The sequence below is a fragment of the Staurois parvus genome, unplaced genomic scaffold (assembly GCF_062004578.1).
Source record: "Staurois parvus isolate SC_StPar_1 unplaced genomic scaffold, SC_StPar_1.0 ptg000210l, whole genome shotgun sequence".
In the NCBI taxonomy this organism is placed as follows: domain Eukaryota; kingdom Metazoa; phylum Chordata; class Amphibia; order Anura; family Ranidae; genus Staurois; species Staurois parvus.
Window position 1 is genome coordinate 3,372,342 of NW_028318006.1, and position 15,613 is coordinate 3,387,954.

General features: G+C 39.1%; 1 protein-coding gene across 1 annotated transcript in view; it reads right to left on the reverse strand.

The window, feature by feature from the left end:
• Positions 1-13,388: 13,388 nt before the first annotated feature.
• The window catches only part of PDC (phosducin), a 29,804-nt gene continuing 27,579 nt past the window's right edge, over positions 13,389-15,613 (reverse strand). The window contains exon 3 of the mRNA XM_089678856.1: positions 13,389-14,635. Coding sequence (XP_089534982.1) covers positions 14,114-14,635 — 522 coding nt within the window. The 3' untranslated portion in view covers positions 13,389-14,113. The remainder of the gene's footprint in view (positions 14,636-15,613) is intronic.

Sequence of the window (15,613 nt, forward strand, 5' to 3'; positions counted from 1 at the left end):
ATCATCTTTCTGTTGTGACAGATTTCCTTTTTCTTTACTCTTTACTATCAAAGTATAGTCGAATGACGGCTACAGCGTGTTAGTCCAGTTCTAGGAGGACATCATATATTCAAGAACACGCCCCCCAGCAGCGTGTACCCAGCACTGTCTGTGATTGCTTTGTCCTTTGGACACAGCTAATCACATGACATGGTAAAAGGCCAATCACTGTGGTCTTTTGCCACGTGGTCAGCTGTGTCCAATCACTGCTGACCACTATGTAAATACATTTGCCACTTAGAGGCAGTTATTTCCTCACATTGTCACAGCGTGAGGAAAGTACTGCCGGTAACCGGCAACTATCAAAGCAGACATCAGAACTGATAATCAGTGCCTTGATTATCAGTGCAACCCCAAAAGTGCCCAACAGCATTGCCCGTCAGTGCCCAACAGTGCTTCCCATCAGTGTCCAGCAGTGCTGCCCATCAGTGCCCAACCGTGCTACCCAGCAGTGTCGCCTCATCAGTGCAGCTTATTAGTGCCCATCAGTACTGCCTATCAGTGCCACCTCATCAGTGCCTATCAGTGGTCATCAGTGCTGCCTATCAGTGCTGCCTCATCAGTACCTATCAGTGCCCATCAGTGCTGCCTATCAGTGAAGCCTCATCAACGCACATCAGTGAAGGAGAAAAATTACCTGTTTGCAAAATGTTATAATAGAAACAAAGAAAAGATTTTTTTTTAAACTTTTGCTCCTTTTTCGTTAATAATGCAAAAAATAAAACACCAAGTGGTAATTAAATACCACCAAAAGAAAGCTCTTTTTGTGTGAAAAGAAGATAAATATTTCATATGGGTACAGTGTTACATGATTGCGCAATTGTCACTCAAAGTGCGACAGCGCTGAAAGCTGAAAATTGTCCTGTGCAGGAAGGGGGTGAAAGGAAGGGGGTGGTTTATTTAACCCCTTCCTACCCGCAATCTGTATATAAGCTTACACCAGCAAAAAGCTGGAGGTACATTTATAAACGTCCTTCCATTGAGAGCCAGCAGCTGACATTTTGCACAGGTTTCCATGAAGACTGAGAACCAATCAAAGGGACTCTTGATAATGTGATCACCATGTCATGTTGAATGTTTTGGCTGTATTGTAGTTTGCAGGGAGGTTGAGGACCTAGCTGCGCTATCTGAAAGGAGTATCTGGGTTACAAGTCTGGCTGAACATATTTACAGATCAATTAGAAGGTTGAATGGTTTGTTTCTCTATATGTTTTAGTTGTGTATTTAATTATTTGCCTGAAGTTTGCCTTATTCCTTTTTATATTGTGCATTTTATTTATATAAATTCAGCATTTTTATGTCTGTTTTACATGCTGAACATCCAAATTTGAAAATGCTAGAAATATTTATTATGTTTCATTATGTTTGATGATACAGAAACAAGCTACAAACCATTTGAAACAAAGAGAACCCTACTGGAAAAAGGTTTAAACACATTTTACCCATTTTTACTCACACTCACACTGCCAAAAAGATGGAACATCTCCTAAAAGAGCGGACATCTCCTAGATATTAATTTTACCTAAAGGCAAGCTTTATTATAATTTTACCTGTTGGTAAAAAATCACAAAGCGGACTTTACTACCGCTTAAATGGATTTGTTTCTTATTTTATGTATGTTAAGCAGAGCTATTGTAGTATTTATGTTTAATTTGAAATTAGGGATAAGGAATTATTGTCTAACTACAGGAGGCAGGTGCACTCTTCTTTGAATCTCAGTGTGTTCAGTGTGTTTTGTGTGTTTGCTCCAGATCTGTGCAGTAACTCAGTGTGAAGCTTTGCCTCTGTGCAGGAGGCTGCTGTAATAAAGACCAGTCACTGCTGCTCAGATCTTGCCGCTGCTCAGGTCTTGTCACTGCCCCCTCCCGTAGTTTTCTGCAGGCAGCCTGTAGTGGGTGGAGCCTTCTGAGTCCCTCCCACAGCTCTGCACAAGCTATGAGCAGCACAGTGATGATGTCACTACCACTTTTACAGTGTAATAACTGGGCTTTCAAGACACTTGGTGCTCATGAAGTGAACATATACTTTTTGGCTATTGAGAAATATATTTTGATGAAGTTTTGTGCCTGAAGTTCAGCTTAAAACAAGCGTGTGATCTATCTGAAAACATTGTAAACAAACAAGAGAAAACAGGAGAAACAGCATTTTCGAATAATGTTTATTAACCTATGCACAGTCTGTACATTTTTCATACATTCCAATGATTTTTCAAACTAAATCAGGACTCTCACAGAATTTTAAAGAGTTTCCTTCAAAATGAAGGACATTGATTTAAAGCTCATTATTTGAAGATCCATAATATTTTGACATTTTGATATGCAGTACAATTCCCTTCTTACTCATTCCACTTCTTGTGACAAGTTCTTGTGCTATTTACAGGTTTGTACTGTTATAAGGATTTAGACAGTTTAAATGACAGGACTTAGAAAATAGGCCAGTCAGCCCTTCAAAAATCTTCTAAGCTGTTTTCAAACATTACTGTGAAGGAGACTGAAACTGTGATGTGAACCAATTGTAAGAGAAATAAAAAAAAAAACATTAAAAGAAGTAAAACAATGTTCAAAACAGAATATTTGTCAAAAGTGAATAATTGTGTGAGGTGGACGCTGCTATTCAATCAGTCCGAAGAATCATGGGAAGGGAAACATAAGCTGTTTAAATTTAAAAGGGTTTATTTCCTAAAGGAAACTGCCCCTGAGCTTAATAAATGTGGTGAAATTTCACCTTGCAGAGAGCACCCAATCATGCCCAAGGAAAATGTTTAAAAATCTCCATTTTTGCTTGCACATGATTGGATGATGAAAGTCAGCACAGTTTCACCTCATTCACTAAGATCTGGAGAAAATCTTGTAAAGGTGCACCTTTCCTTTCAAAGTGAACAATCTATTTACCTTTAGTAAATCAACCCCAACGTCTCATAACAGGTATGGAGCTCTGAAATGGGAAACCTAATTATTATTCATATCTGCACCAGAGGGGCAAATCTCAACAATAAAATGCAGGCAAATCAATCTTGGTCATGGATCATTTTATTGTTCACAGAAGCTGTCAAAGTCTTTTTGGGCTATTACACTATCCACTAAAATGGTTGTAGACCCTTCCATACACCTACTGTGACTAGCCTGAGGTGATACACTGAGATGTAACAAATTCTCCTACATACATTGTACCTATCTTTTATCTGCAGCCCTTCAAAGTACACAGATCAAAGGCTATTTTCTCAGCTCCAGAATGGGGGACATCATACAAAGCACAGAATAGAAATTGGAGCTGAGTGTAATCTGAGACCTGAGTGGAGGGAATGGACACATCCCTTCTACAGCCTCATGGGGAAACATGAGGCTGTCAATCACCTGCTGTGTGTTGTGGGGTGGGACCATCTTTGGGAATTCTGTGGTCTCAGGATGTCCTAGGGTTACTGCCTCATCCATTTAAAACCGAAAATGTATTAATTACACAGGTTCTGTGGCTGATTAAGGTGGTAATTAAACACACTTAGTGCCTTATCTGCAATAAATTAGCCTCAGAACCTGTGTAATTAATGTGTTTGGTTTTAAAGGGATGAGGTGCAACCCTAGGTTGACCCATAAGAATTGACTCATGCAGATAGCAGAGTGAAGCCAGAGCAGATAAAAATCACACTAGATGGTTTGGATTGAGGCATGTACACACTGTAGAGTGATATGCTCTGTTCATTTTTCTTTATTTAGGAGGTTTACAACAACTTTTGTATGGAAGTGATGTTCCTGAAGCAACACAAAGTGGTCTAAAAGCCATCATAGCTGATACAGTCCTGATGATAAGACAGTTATTGCCCCAAAAGACATTGTTATACATTCTACATAAAAATAAGCACATCAGTAATAAGGGATGATCAACCTATCTTTTGTCATTGAGTTTTTCCCCTCTATTATAGAGTTGAGTGCTCACTATATTGATTTTTTTATTTTTTTTCTTCTCACTGCACTGTCTATATTACTGGTGCTCTAGTGTGTAAAGCAAATTACTTCTTTGCTTTCCATCATATTAACTGATATACTTTTTTTGCACCTAAATATTTAGTTTCTATTATTTGAAACCAGATAATGGGAGCTCCTATCTTCAGATTTTTCCCCTGGTACATTGCTGCCTTTAAAAAAAAAAAATTCCTTAAAGCAGAACTTCACGCTCTCAATTAAAATTGATTATTTGTTATCTTGATGCGGTTAACATTACTAAATAGATAGGAATGTATATCATATTTACTTGTTTAAAACTTTTTTAATATTTCTTCAGTTACTCTTGGTTTCTATGCCTAGACAAATAATGTAATACATCCTAGGAGTCTTCAGGAGGGAAGGAGCAGTCTGCTGAGCTAAGCACACCCTCCTGCCTATATGCCTGAGATAAGAGCGGATGGATTCCAGAAAGTAAATGTTACATGAATCACCTGCCCTTACTCAAGATGTTCTTAGCTAGAAATGCTAGGAGGTGTTTTTCAAAGTGATTTCTCAACAAAATAAAGCATTGAGACATGATAGGCTGCGTTTGCCTCTTATAACAAACATTTATTAAACAGCGTTTTTGGTATGTCGTGCTAAGATACAATGTAGTTCCACTTTAAGTGTTGAAAATGTTGAAAAGGGTTACAGAAACTCATTACCACACGTTCTATGTATATATCATTAATACATTAATGCTTGTAATGTACAGTTAGGTGCTGAATTGACTGGAAACAAATGGGTTAACAGATGGAATAATCTAAAGATTTCAAACTGCAATGTCCTGCCCAGTTAGAGCAAAATCCTGCTTGAACTGATCTGATCCACCTGTGATCCACTTATGACGAGAGTAGCTGAACTAATTGCATCAGTGGTGAAAAGGATTTGCATCAAGCTATATATTTAGACCTGGTAGATGAGCAAGAACAAATGGCTCTATGCTTTGGGTATGCCTGAACAAACAGAGCAGAATGCACATGAGTAAAAGGTTCACAGTATGTTTTCATTTCACTGCTTTATGATACATAATTGTATGCCCATCTGCATGGCATGAATGGAGAATTTTGTAGGTAAGACATTGCATTTATCACAGGTGGTCTCTCTGGTGGAACCTTTTTATTCTAATGGTCAGAAATGAGTTTTATGCTCCAAATATACAAAATCAAGTCCTTTAGAAGGGGCTGGGGGAAGCACAAGCCTTTGTATACACAAAGGTGATCCTACCAAATAGTGTGCTTGTCATGCTTGAAAAAAAAAAAACCCATGAAAACCAAAATGAACTTTGAGTTTAAATCAGCTAACTACATTCCATTGCATCATGTATCAAAACAAAATGTGTGCATAGTCATGGTTCTCTATGGTTGAACTGGATGGACTTTTGTCTTTTTTCAGCCAGACTAACTATGTAACTATATACAGTTTGTTTTCTTTCGAAAGCAGCTACATCCTGATTAGAAAAACGTGTCTTCTGCCAGCATGCCGTAGAGAAGGAATTGTTCTCATTGTGTATAAGCAGTGGTCTTTCAGCAGTACAACTTACCCCTGCTAAGTCAAACCTATAGCTCTCCAATCAGAAGGGAACATGAGCTTTGCTGATTTCAGAACTATTAGCAGAGGGGGTGTCAGGCCTCCAGGAGTCAGGAGATGACTGTTTCCACAAAGAGAACAAGGACCCTCCTCTACAGAGTGCAGGCAGAGAAGATGCTTTTTTACTTAGGAAGTAGGTTTCTTAAGAAGGCGAAGTATAAAGCAGCCATAGATAGATTGAAATTCAGCAGGAAGGTGCTGGATTGTACTGGAGTCAATCCACTGAACAACTTCAGTACAACCAGCCTGTCGGGATTTTTTGTTCAATCATTGCTGGCAGCTACTGCCACCAACAGTGATCGATGTATTCTGACGGCCTGGAAACCTCCAGCTGCTAGAATATAAAAGCTTTGCAAGAGGGATTCCCACATCAACACTGAATGTGTTGATGGGGGAATCAAGCAACCCATGGTTGCAGGAAGGAAAATTGCTAATATATGGCTGGCCAGGTCTTGATCAAATGGGACAGTGTGTACAACAAACTTTTGCAATATATTTCAAAGCTTTGTTGAAGATGTTAAAAAACTCTTCAGTTCCAGAATTGAAATGTTAAAGTGGAACTATACTTGCCTTCTATCCAGCGCTTCAATCTCCCTGAGCTCCCCTCTGGCTGCTGTCATCTTCAGCCAGATCAGCTTCTGAGTATTAGCTTCTGGCCATTTTCATTGGTCCAGCCAAGATTGAATCACTCCCATGCATGCACAGGAGTTCTTTCATCTGGCCATTGATTAAATTTGTACACTGAGCTGCAAATGCACAGCTCAGTATACAGGGCATACAGGCAGGTAATGGAATTTAATGCAGGAGGGACGTAGTATGCCTCTTATGCATTAGCCAATTGATACTGGCTGCATGCATATATGCAGCTGCTGGGCGTGTGGGCCTTAACGCCAAACAGTCGCATATATGTGGCCCTGATAAAACTACCTACTGTGCTGATCGCACTTCCTGCATGCTCCCAGAACAGTAGCTGCCGGTGATTGGTAAGCTGCTGCTGCATACTAGCAATTGGGCGCTTTCTGATTCTGTGACTGTTGTGACAGCCAATCACAGTGGTCACATGACCTAAAGGCCCACCTCCGCCTCTGGCTTTTAGAGTCCTTAAAGGGCCAGGAGGCGGCCAGCGCCAAGGGGTTAAGATCCTGCCTGATTGCAAATTTTTTTAAATCTTATATAAAGTTACAATTTAAATACAGATCATAGTAAACAAACTGCTAGCAGGCTTCAGCCTGTTCACCTTCAACAGGCAGATTTTTTAACCACTTCCAGTCTGGACACTTTTACCCCCTTCCTGACCAGGGCAATTTTCAGCTTTCAGTGCTATCACACTTTGAATGAAAATTGTGCGGTCATGCAACACTGTACCCATATGAATTTTTACCATTTTTTTGAGACAGATAAAACTTTATTTTGGTGGTACTTATTCACCGCTGGGATTTTTATTTTTTTTGCTATGTAAATGAAAATGTCCAAAAAGTTTGAAAAAAAAGTGTTTTTCTTATAAAATTTTACAAACAAATAATATTTCATCATAAATCTTGGCCAAAATTGATTCCATTATCTTTTTAGTAAAAAAAAAAAAAATACAAATTAGTTTATAACCACAAATTATAATTTTTAAAAATTGTTTTACATTTTTTTATATTATTATTTATTTTATAATTTTTTTTTTTTTACATACAGTCACCCTAGCAGTACAGTGTCACCATGGTGACACTGTACTACTTTTGGGGGGTGATAAAGATTTTTTTTTTTTACACTGATTGCTTTTACACCCATATAGGATGTAAAAGCAATCATTTCTCTCTGTCTGCATTCTTGCAGCCATTGAGAACTACTGAGCGAGCTGTGATTGGTCACAGCTTGTCACATGGTACAAAGCTGTTGTGAGTAGCCTTGTACTATGTGACCTCTGTGATCATTCACAGATTTCACACGTAGTAAGCAATGATGTCAGAAGTGACATCTTGCTTACTACTTTGCATGATCGGGACCTCGTACAGAGGTCCCGTCTGACGATCGGTGTTTCACTGTGTCTGGAGGACACAGCGGGCACCAGATCACGGTGCTGCGTGCTCCCGGGCAGTGCGCACAAGCAGGGTGCAGGGAGGCTGTTTATAAACGGCCACCCGACCCTGCAGTGCCACCGCCTGGCTGTTTATATACAACGGCCGGTCGGGAAGTGGTTAATACAGAGTGCAAAATCTGGTACAAATGTGCATGGTAGACAATCAGCTTCTAACTTCAGCTTGTTTAAGCTTTGAGAAAAAACTTGGAAGCTGAATGGTTTCTATGCAGAGCTGCACCAGATTTTGCTTTCCAGTTTTGTAAATCAACCCCAATATGTTGCTTCTGCATTAAAGTATGACTTGAATGTGCAGCTTGGTTCACAGTTTCAGCATCTGCTGAGATGAATAAATGATTGAGAGGGACGTCAGCTTGGCCCAACCAATCAAAATTTTGGAAGAAGACCAGCCAAAGATGTCAGTGGCCAGCAGAGACCTCCTGGGCACCACATTGCTGGAGTGGAGTTGAGTATAATTCTGTTTTAAGGCCTGTTTCACACAGGTTTCAGTGTACATAAGAGCAGTTTGAACATCACACTTTTACAAAGCATGTTCAGTGTTTTCAGCAAGTTTTGCTGAAGCTTTTTGAAGTACTATTCAGCTCCAGTTTGTAAATGTTGAACACAGATCCCAATAGGAGTGCCGTTTGTCACTTCAAACAACCTGCTAGCAGGCTTCAGCACTACTTGAAAGTGGTTGTAAATGCTCAAGGATTTTTACCTTCATACATTCCATACATGACGGTAAAAAACCTTTCTTTGTGCAGCAGTGTCCAGCCCCCTCAATATTTACCTGAGCCCTATCGAGATCCAGCTATGTGCATGAAAGCCTCGGCTTTCCCAAGTCTCTGCCTCCTTATTGGCTGAGACAGCAAGTGGGAGCCATTGGCTCCCGCTGCTGTCAATCACAGCCAGTCAGTCAATGGGGATAGAGCAAGGGTGAAGCCAAGCCACGGCTCTGTGTGTGAATGGACACACAGAGCAGCGGGTGCCCCCATACCAAGCTGCTTGCTGTGGGGGCACCCAGGAGAGTCTGCGCACAACAGGTAAGTATAGGCATGTTTGTTATTTTACAAAAAATAAAATGAACCTTTAGTATAACTTTGTTGAAAGCCTGCTGAAACATGCCAGCAGCTTGTTTAAAGTGACAATCAGCACCCCCGTTAAGAGATATCCATAAAATTTCCAAACATGAGCTGAAGGGTGTTTTAATAGCTAAAATAAATCTGCTCTGAGCTTGCCAAAAGCTTTGCAAAAGCTTGCTAGAGGTATCCTAAAATCATGCTGTTCATATTGCTCTTATAGAAACTGAAGCCCATGTAAAACAGTCCTGAAAGGCTAAGCTCACCTTTCAAAAACAATATTAAATGTACATGTTTTTGAATATAAAAACTGTGCATTTATTATCTTTTCCCCAGAAGGCTGCAGAGCATTGCACCTGTGATCAGCAGATTGTGGGTGCAATGTCAGGCTCCTGCAGACACTGCCCAAAGCTTTCTGCATGTACCTGTGTATGAGATTTCTGTTTGAAAGCTGTAGGAAGTTCAGTGAGAACTACATGCCATCTGCCACTGTGACGGAACTTGTAGTTCACTCATTCACAGATTGCTGTATTTAAAATGTGACAGTAGGTGCAAGGAGAGGAACTCTGTCACCATGAGGGGGGTGAGGGGTAGAGAGGGAATCAGGGGGTCTGGGGACTGCTTTACAGTAGCATGTTATACCCTAAATTCAGGTGTAGCATGTAACATGTTACTAAAGGTGAACTTGGCCTTTAAAACTTGCTGTACATAAAGCACCATGATAAGCTGAGGCTCATATGCACACCTTTTGTTTTTATTCCCCTGGAATGTATTTAGTTGATTGAAATGGAAGGTTCAGTATGTTATGTTAATTTCTAATTGCAGATTTGGTACTGCTCATGAGAAAAAGAGAATGCAGTCTTACATATATTAACCACTCTTGGGCCAAAATGCTGCCACATTACCAATTTTTAGAAACAGCAAATAATTACCCCAAGGGACCTGCAAAACCACAAATCATGTGTTATAAAACTAAATTCATTTTATTATACAAACATTCTGTATATACAAAATCATTATATAAAAGAAACTATACATCATATACCCTGACATTTTTTACCCCTAAAATTCAAGCATAAAGGTTTTTTGCCAAAAGTCTCTAATGCGTTTCAATTGACTTCCAGAATCTTCATCAAGGGGTGATAGGGGTGTCTATATGTGAAAATGAAGGAATCATACAGTAATAACAAAGTATGAGGACATATATTACTCAAAAAAATGAGCTTTACATGTTCCAAATGGTCTCAGACTTACAGAATAACCCAGAGTATCCTACATTGTAAGCTCCAAGAAGCAGGGCCCTCCTATCCCTCTTGTATTGAACTGTATTGTTGCTGTATTGTCTCCCGTTATATTGTAAAGCACTGAGCAAACTGTTGGTTCTATATAAAGCCTGTATAATAATAATAATAATAATAAGATTAAAGAGGATGCCGTTTCATCCAGCACTAGGAATCGGAACCAGGTTTGAAACAGCATCCACCACTTGCTGACCGCAATACATAATTATACGTAGGCACTTTGAACTGTTATACTGGGATGATGTCTGAAGCTATAGGCAACTTACCAGTATTGTTTTCTTCTGTGGGTGATGCCGTTGTTTTGTAAAAGCAATTCTAGCTGCTAAATTGCCACTGGATTGCTTTTACAGGTGGCAGAATGGGGTCCCCCCCCCTCCCGCCAACCACAGCGCCTCTCTGGGCTCTCCTGTAGCATTCGGAGCCCAGCACTGAAGCTGGCATTTCTGCTGACTTACCATATTGGTGATTGGGTGCTGGATTGTCCCTGATCATTACTATGGTATACAAAACCAGAAGCGACTAGCATTTTGTCACTGCCAGTTTGGGTCTTTTGTTTACTAGCCATTACTGACAAGGGAAAGCTTAGGATCAAACAGATAAGGGCAGAGGGGAGATATGGAGTCTAATAGACCCCATATGTCTCAGTAAAGAGGACCTGTCACTGCTTATTGCTATTTAAAGGGACAGTGTAAAAAAAATAAAAACATAAAATAAATAATTGGAAAAAAGTAAAGCTCCTCTGTCTCTCCATGCTCATGCACAAGGAAGAACACATACATAAGTCTCTGCGCTTAAATAAATGACAATCACACCACACATGTGAGTTATCGCAATGAACGTCATAGTGAGAGCAATAATTCTAGCACCAGACTCCAAACTGGTAATGTGTAAAGGCTTTTAATCATCGCCTATGGAGATTTTTAAGTACAGTAGTTTGACGCCATTCCACAAGCGTGCGCAATTTTAAAACATGGCATGTTAGGTATCTATTTACTCAGTGTAACATCATCTTTTATATTTTACCAGACACTTGGATATTTTATTGTGTCTGTTTGCATTAAAAGTCATTAATCAGATCCAGCCCGGCCAATAACAAAAGGATGGCCAAGTGGGACTTTTGTTGTTCTAGGTGGACGTCATATGACATCCTCCTGGACCACCACTGGCTGTGTACATCAGTCCATTGGACACAGTCGATGACTGATCTGTGTACCGGCCTGTTGCCAGTATCATGTGACCGCTGTGACCAATCACAGCAGGTCACATGACAATTGTAAACAATGGATGGCTTCCTTTCATGCCATCCATTGTATACAATTATGCTGTAAGCTGCAGTTGGTCACAGTAATTGCATGGTACAGACTGGGCCAATCACAGCCCATCTGTGTAATTTTATTAGCTGTGGCCAATCACAGCTAATCACAGCAAATAGATTGAATGAATTGATTTAATTCAGTTAAATGCCTAAAATTTACTGCTATAAGCAATCATAATGTGTAAAAAAAAACACTGATCACTTCCCCAAAGTAGTACAGTGTTACTATGGTAACATTATATTAATTTGGTTACAGTGTTTTATAAACAAAATCGTAAAAAAAGGAAAATGTCATAAAATATTTAAAAATTAAAAATAATGTATAAAAAAAAATTTCCCTCCACACGGTCACCAGTCAGTGTCCCTGATCACCACCTTGCCAATTATATGATGACGATGCACTGCACTGGTGACAGTATTTTTAAAAAATGGTGAAAATATTTTTTCTTAATTTCTTCATTTTCCAAAAAATTGTGGCAAAACATTATGTCAAAAAACTTGCCATGCCTCCTACTAATTACTGTCTACTTTGTCTATAATCAAAAAACAGTAATTCGGGGGATATCTGTACTGTCCTGAGCCTCAAGAAATGTACATCAGTACATCAGGATTGATTGTTTTTCAGATCTGTACCATAGCTTGTAGACTCTATATTTTTCCTACAGACTAAATAGTTTACACTAATTTGGGTTATTTTCCCCAAAGAAATGTAGCAGAATACATTTTGGCCTAAATTTATGAAGAACAATTATTTATTAGCAAAATTTTATAACAGAAGTTAAGAAAAAATTGTTTTTTTTTTTCAAACTGTTCAGTCTTTTTAGTTTATTTAACAAAACATTAAAAACCCAGTAGTGATTAAATACCACCAAAAGAGAGCTCTAGTTGTGTAAACAAAATGCTAAAAATTTAGTTTGGGTACACCTTTGTATTTCCCCGCAATTGTCATTCAAACTGTGAGAGCACTGAAAGCTGAAAATTGGCCTGGGCAGGAAGGTGTCCAGTATTAAAGTGGTAAAAGTGTACTTTTTCCAAAAATTTTGCATGTGAGATATCGCTGCTTAAATACTGTGTGACATAAAAATTGCAACAACCACCATCTTGTTCTCTGGGGCCTCTTCTAATATATGTGTATATATATATATATATATATATATATATATATATATATATATATATATATATAAATAATGTTTGGGGGTTCTAAATTATTTTTGAGAAAAAAATACAGATTTTTACATGTTGTGACAGTAGGCAGGTGAAATCCCCTGGTTGCGTCCTGGATGGACGATACATTTGTCCAAGGTTCAGACTCTATGGGGATTTGTTCCACTAGTGGGAAGTGCTGAGTCCTTCAGCACTGGGTTAATGAGCCCAGCTGAAGGTAGTGGGCTCATTAAGGCTGTTATAAAACTTCCCAGCCTGCTTAGGGAGTTGCTCTAACCTGGAACCAGATCTATGCCTGAACTGACTGGGGAGCAACATACTATCTGTGTGCAGTGAGACAAAAGCCTGTGTGGCTAAGCCTCCAACTACCAGCAACTAGGTATAGCATTAGGCTGTACCTGGTGGATAGCTAGGGAAGCTATTTGTACAGTAAGTAGCCAAGTTGGCCAGGATTTGATTTGATGTTTCTTTTTGGTTTGACGTTTTTCTGTAAATATTGTAAATAAACTGCACCTTTTTGTTTTTCACCTCCACTGTTGTTGTGCTGTGCCTGTGTTTTTGTGTTGTGCACCCATCCAGGGGGTCACACACACCCACTGCTGAGCGAACCCCGTTACAATGTAAACAAAAAGTGTCAGAATAAGCCTGGTCTTCAAGTGGTTAATACTCTGGGTTATTCTGTAAGTCTGGGACCATTTTGAATTGGAACATCTATAACTTATTGTTTGGGTAATATCATCATATTTCCTTCATTTTCTCATAGAGACACCCCTGTCACCCCTGATGAAGATTGTAGAAGTCAATTGCAACGCTTTGGCTACTTTTGGAAGAAAAACAATTTAACATGATGCCTTAAATGTGCAACGTCACCTTTATTCCTGAATGCAAACAATATCACTATAACAGCAGGGCATTTCATGTATAGTTTCTTTTTATATAATGATTTTTATATACAGAATTTTTTTTAAATAAAGTGAATTGGGTTTTATAACACACGATTTGTCTTTTTGCTGTAAAAAAAAAGTCCTATGGTAGAATTCTTTGTTCTTTCTAGTTGATCATGCTGTGACCAAGTATCAACATTTCATAATTTTCTGCTGTGTTTTCTCTGATTTACATTCACCTTGGCCAGTGCTGAGCAGAACTCATAGAGTCCTGCAAACAAAGCATTTGACAATGTATGTGGGTGTTGGGAGTGAAGGCAATAGAACATGTTCACTCTGTACTAACAGCTTATGGGTGCCAAAAAGCATCCATTTACAAGCCATTCAGCTGTGTAATAACATGAGGAATGGCAAAGCACATTAATAAAATGGACGTGTTTAGTAAAAGATATTCTTTGCTAGATATTGTTAATATTTTATTATGTTATATTGGTAAATCAATCCTAAAAGATATATATTTCGAAAAAACCTTACAATAATTACAATCTAAATCCATGACAATAGCATGTTTATTAGGTTAACATAACCAGAAACATGCTTCAAAAGACTCCAAAAAATATTCCTATTGTATTCCCATTTAATGTGAGGGGAAAAACATACTTTTTTTAAGGTACATATTTGCAAAACTTTCAGTTATTCAATACCACCTTCTCCATCATCACATACGAGGCCTTGAATTTCTTTCTCGGGCAAAAGGCCATATTCATTAAGAAAGGCCTCCACATCCCCAGCAAAAAACTCCTCACTGAGATTTTCAGTAACATTGATGAAGTTACTGATAAGTTCACCTGCCTTGTAGACTAATATGGTAGGGAGGACCTCTTTAGAGAACCTTTCTCCTGCTCCTGTATCAGCTGACTTAATTTTACAGAACTTCACTGTTGGATACTCTAAAGCAAGACAGGTAAAACAGTTATTCAATGGTTCACAAGCTTTAATCTCATCAGAGAAAATATGAACTATAACTGTAGTGCTCTTTTGTTCCTTTTCTATTGCTTCTAAAAATTCATCCCCAGTTTTTAGCTCACATAAGTACCCATATTTGGGACCAAAGCTCAACCTCTGGTGCATGTCCTGCATACATTGCTTGCGGTATTTCTGTAAACAGTTTTCATCTTCTTTGTCTTGGGTTAATTCATATTCTTGCATACTCATCTGGAGGAGAAGATATAACACAGAGAATGTCATTCTAAAATTAATCACTTTGATAAGTATTTTAAAGCCCAACCTCAGTGTTATTAAAAATACAATTGTCTCCCATATTGTATGTCTACAGATATTTTTTTAAATAAGAAGGGGCAATGGGGTGCTCGAAAAAGGATGGGAACAGGAGAGAGAGGGGGGAAATTGGAGTTGGGTTTTAAGGAAATTTGTGATGAAACAAAACTCTTGTGTGAGAAAATTTTGATGAAAGCAGCCACTCCCCTTAGTCATGTGTCACATACTATTTACATAGGTTGAAGAAAAATACTTTGCCATCACAGCCTGATGTAGGAGCCCGCATGCTCCGGATGCATGCCACACCCACCGATACGTACCCTATATGCAGGCCTGCAGAGCCTCTGGACCGTCCAGGAAGTGCTGGAAGCCACCAGCACCATCAAGGATTCTTTTGCCAGTGAGGCTCTTACTGTGCAGCGTCCATTACCAGCGGTACGACCAGCAGACATTGGCTATTTCTCTGATGAGCGCTTGTTTTACTCCTTATCTTGTAATTGCACATTTTGATGCTTGTCTCAACAAATACACTGTTGCTACACTCAGATCGGCACTGCTTCTCTCCTTATGCTTGATTGCAGAGTCTCTTCTAACTCTATACCTCAGCAGCTGTAGAGAAGTATTATGATCTATAAAAGGCTAGTGACTTCATTGAGAGGAAAGAAGGGAATCAGGAAGGGTAGGAATAAGAGGAAGGAGAAGGAAAACTTGGATCAGAGAGGAGGTAAGGGGGGTATAGGAGGGAGAAGGGGAGGAAAAACAGACAAAAACAGCAAAGGTCCCCAATGAGTGGGTCAACAGCTGGAGGTGTGAGTCATTTATCAGACATATTTACATTCTAAAACATGCCATGGATTCTTTCTTGGTCTGTTCATTAAATGACTGAATGACTTATTGCCAGAGCCATGTGGGCAG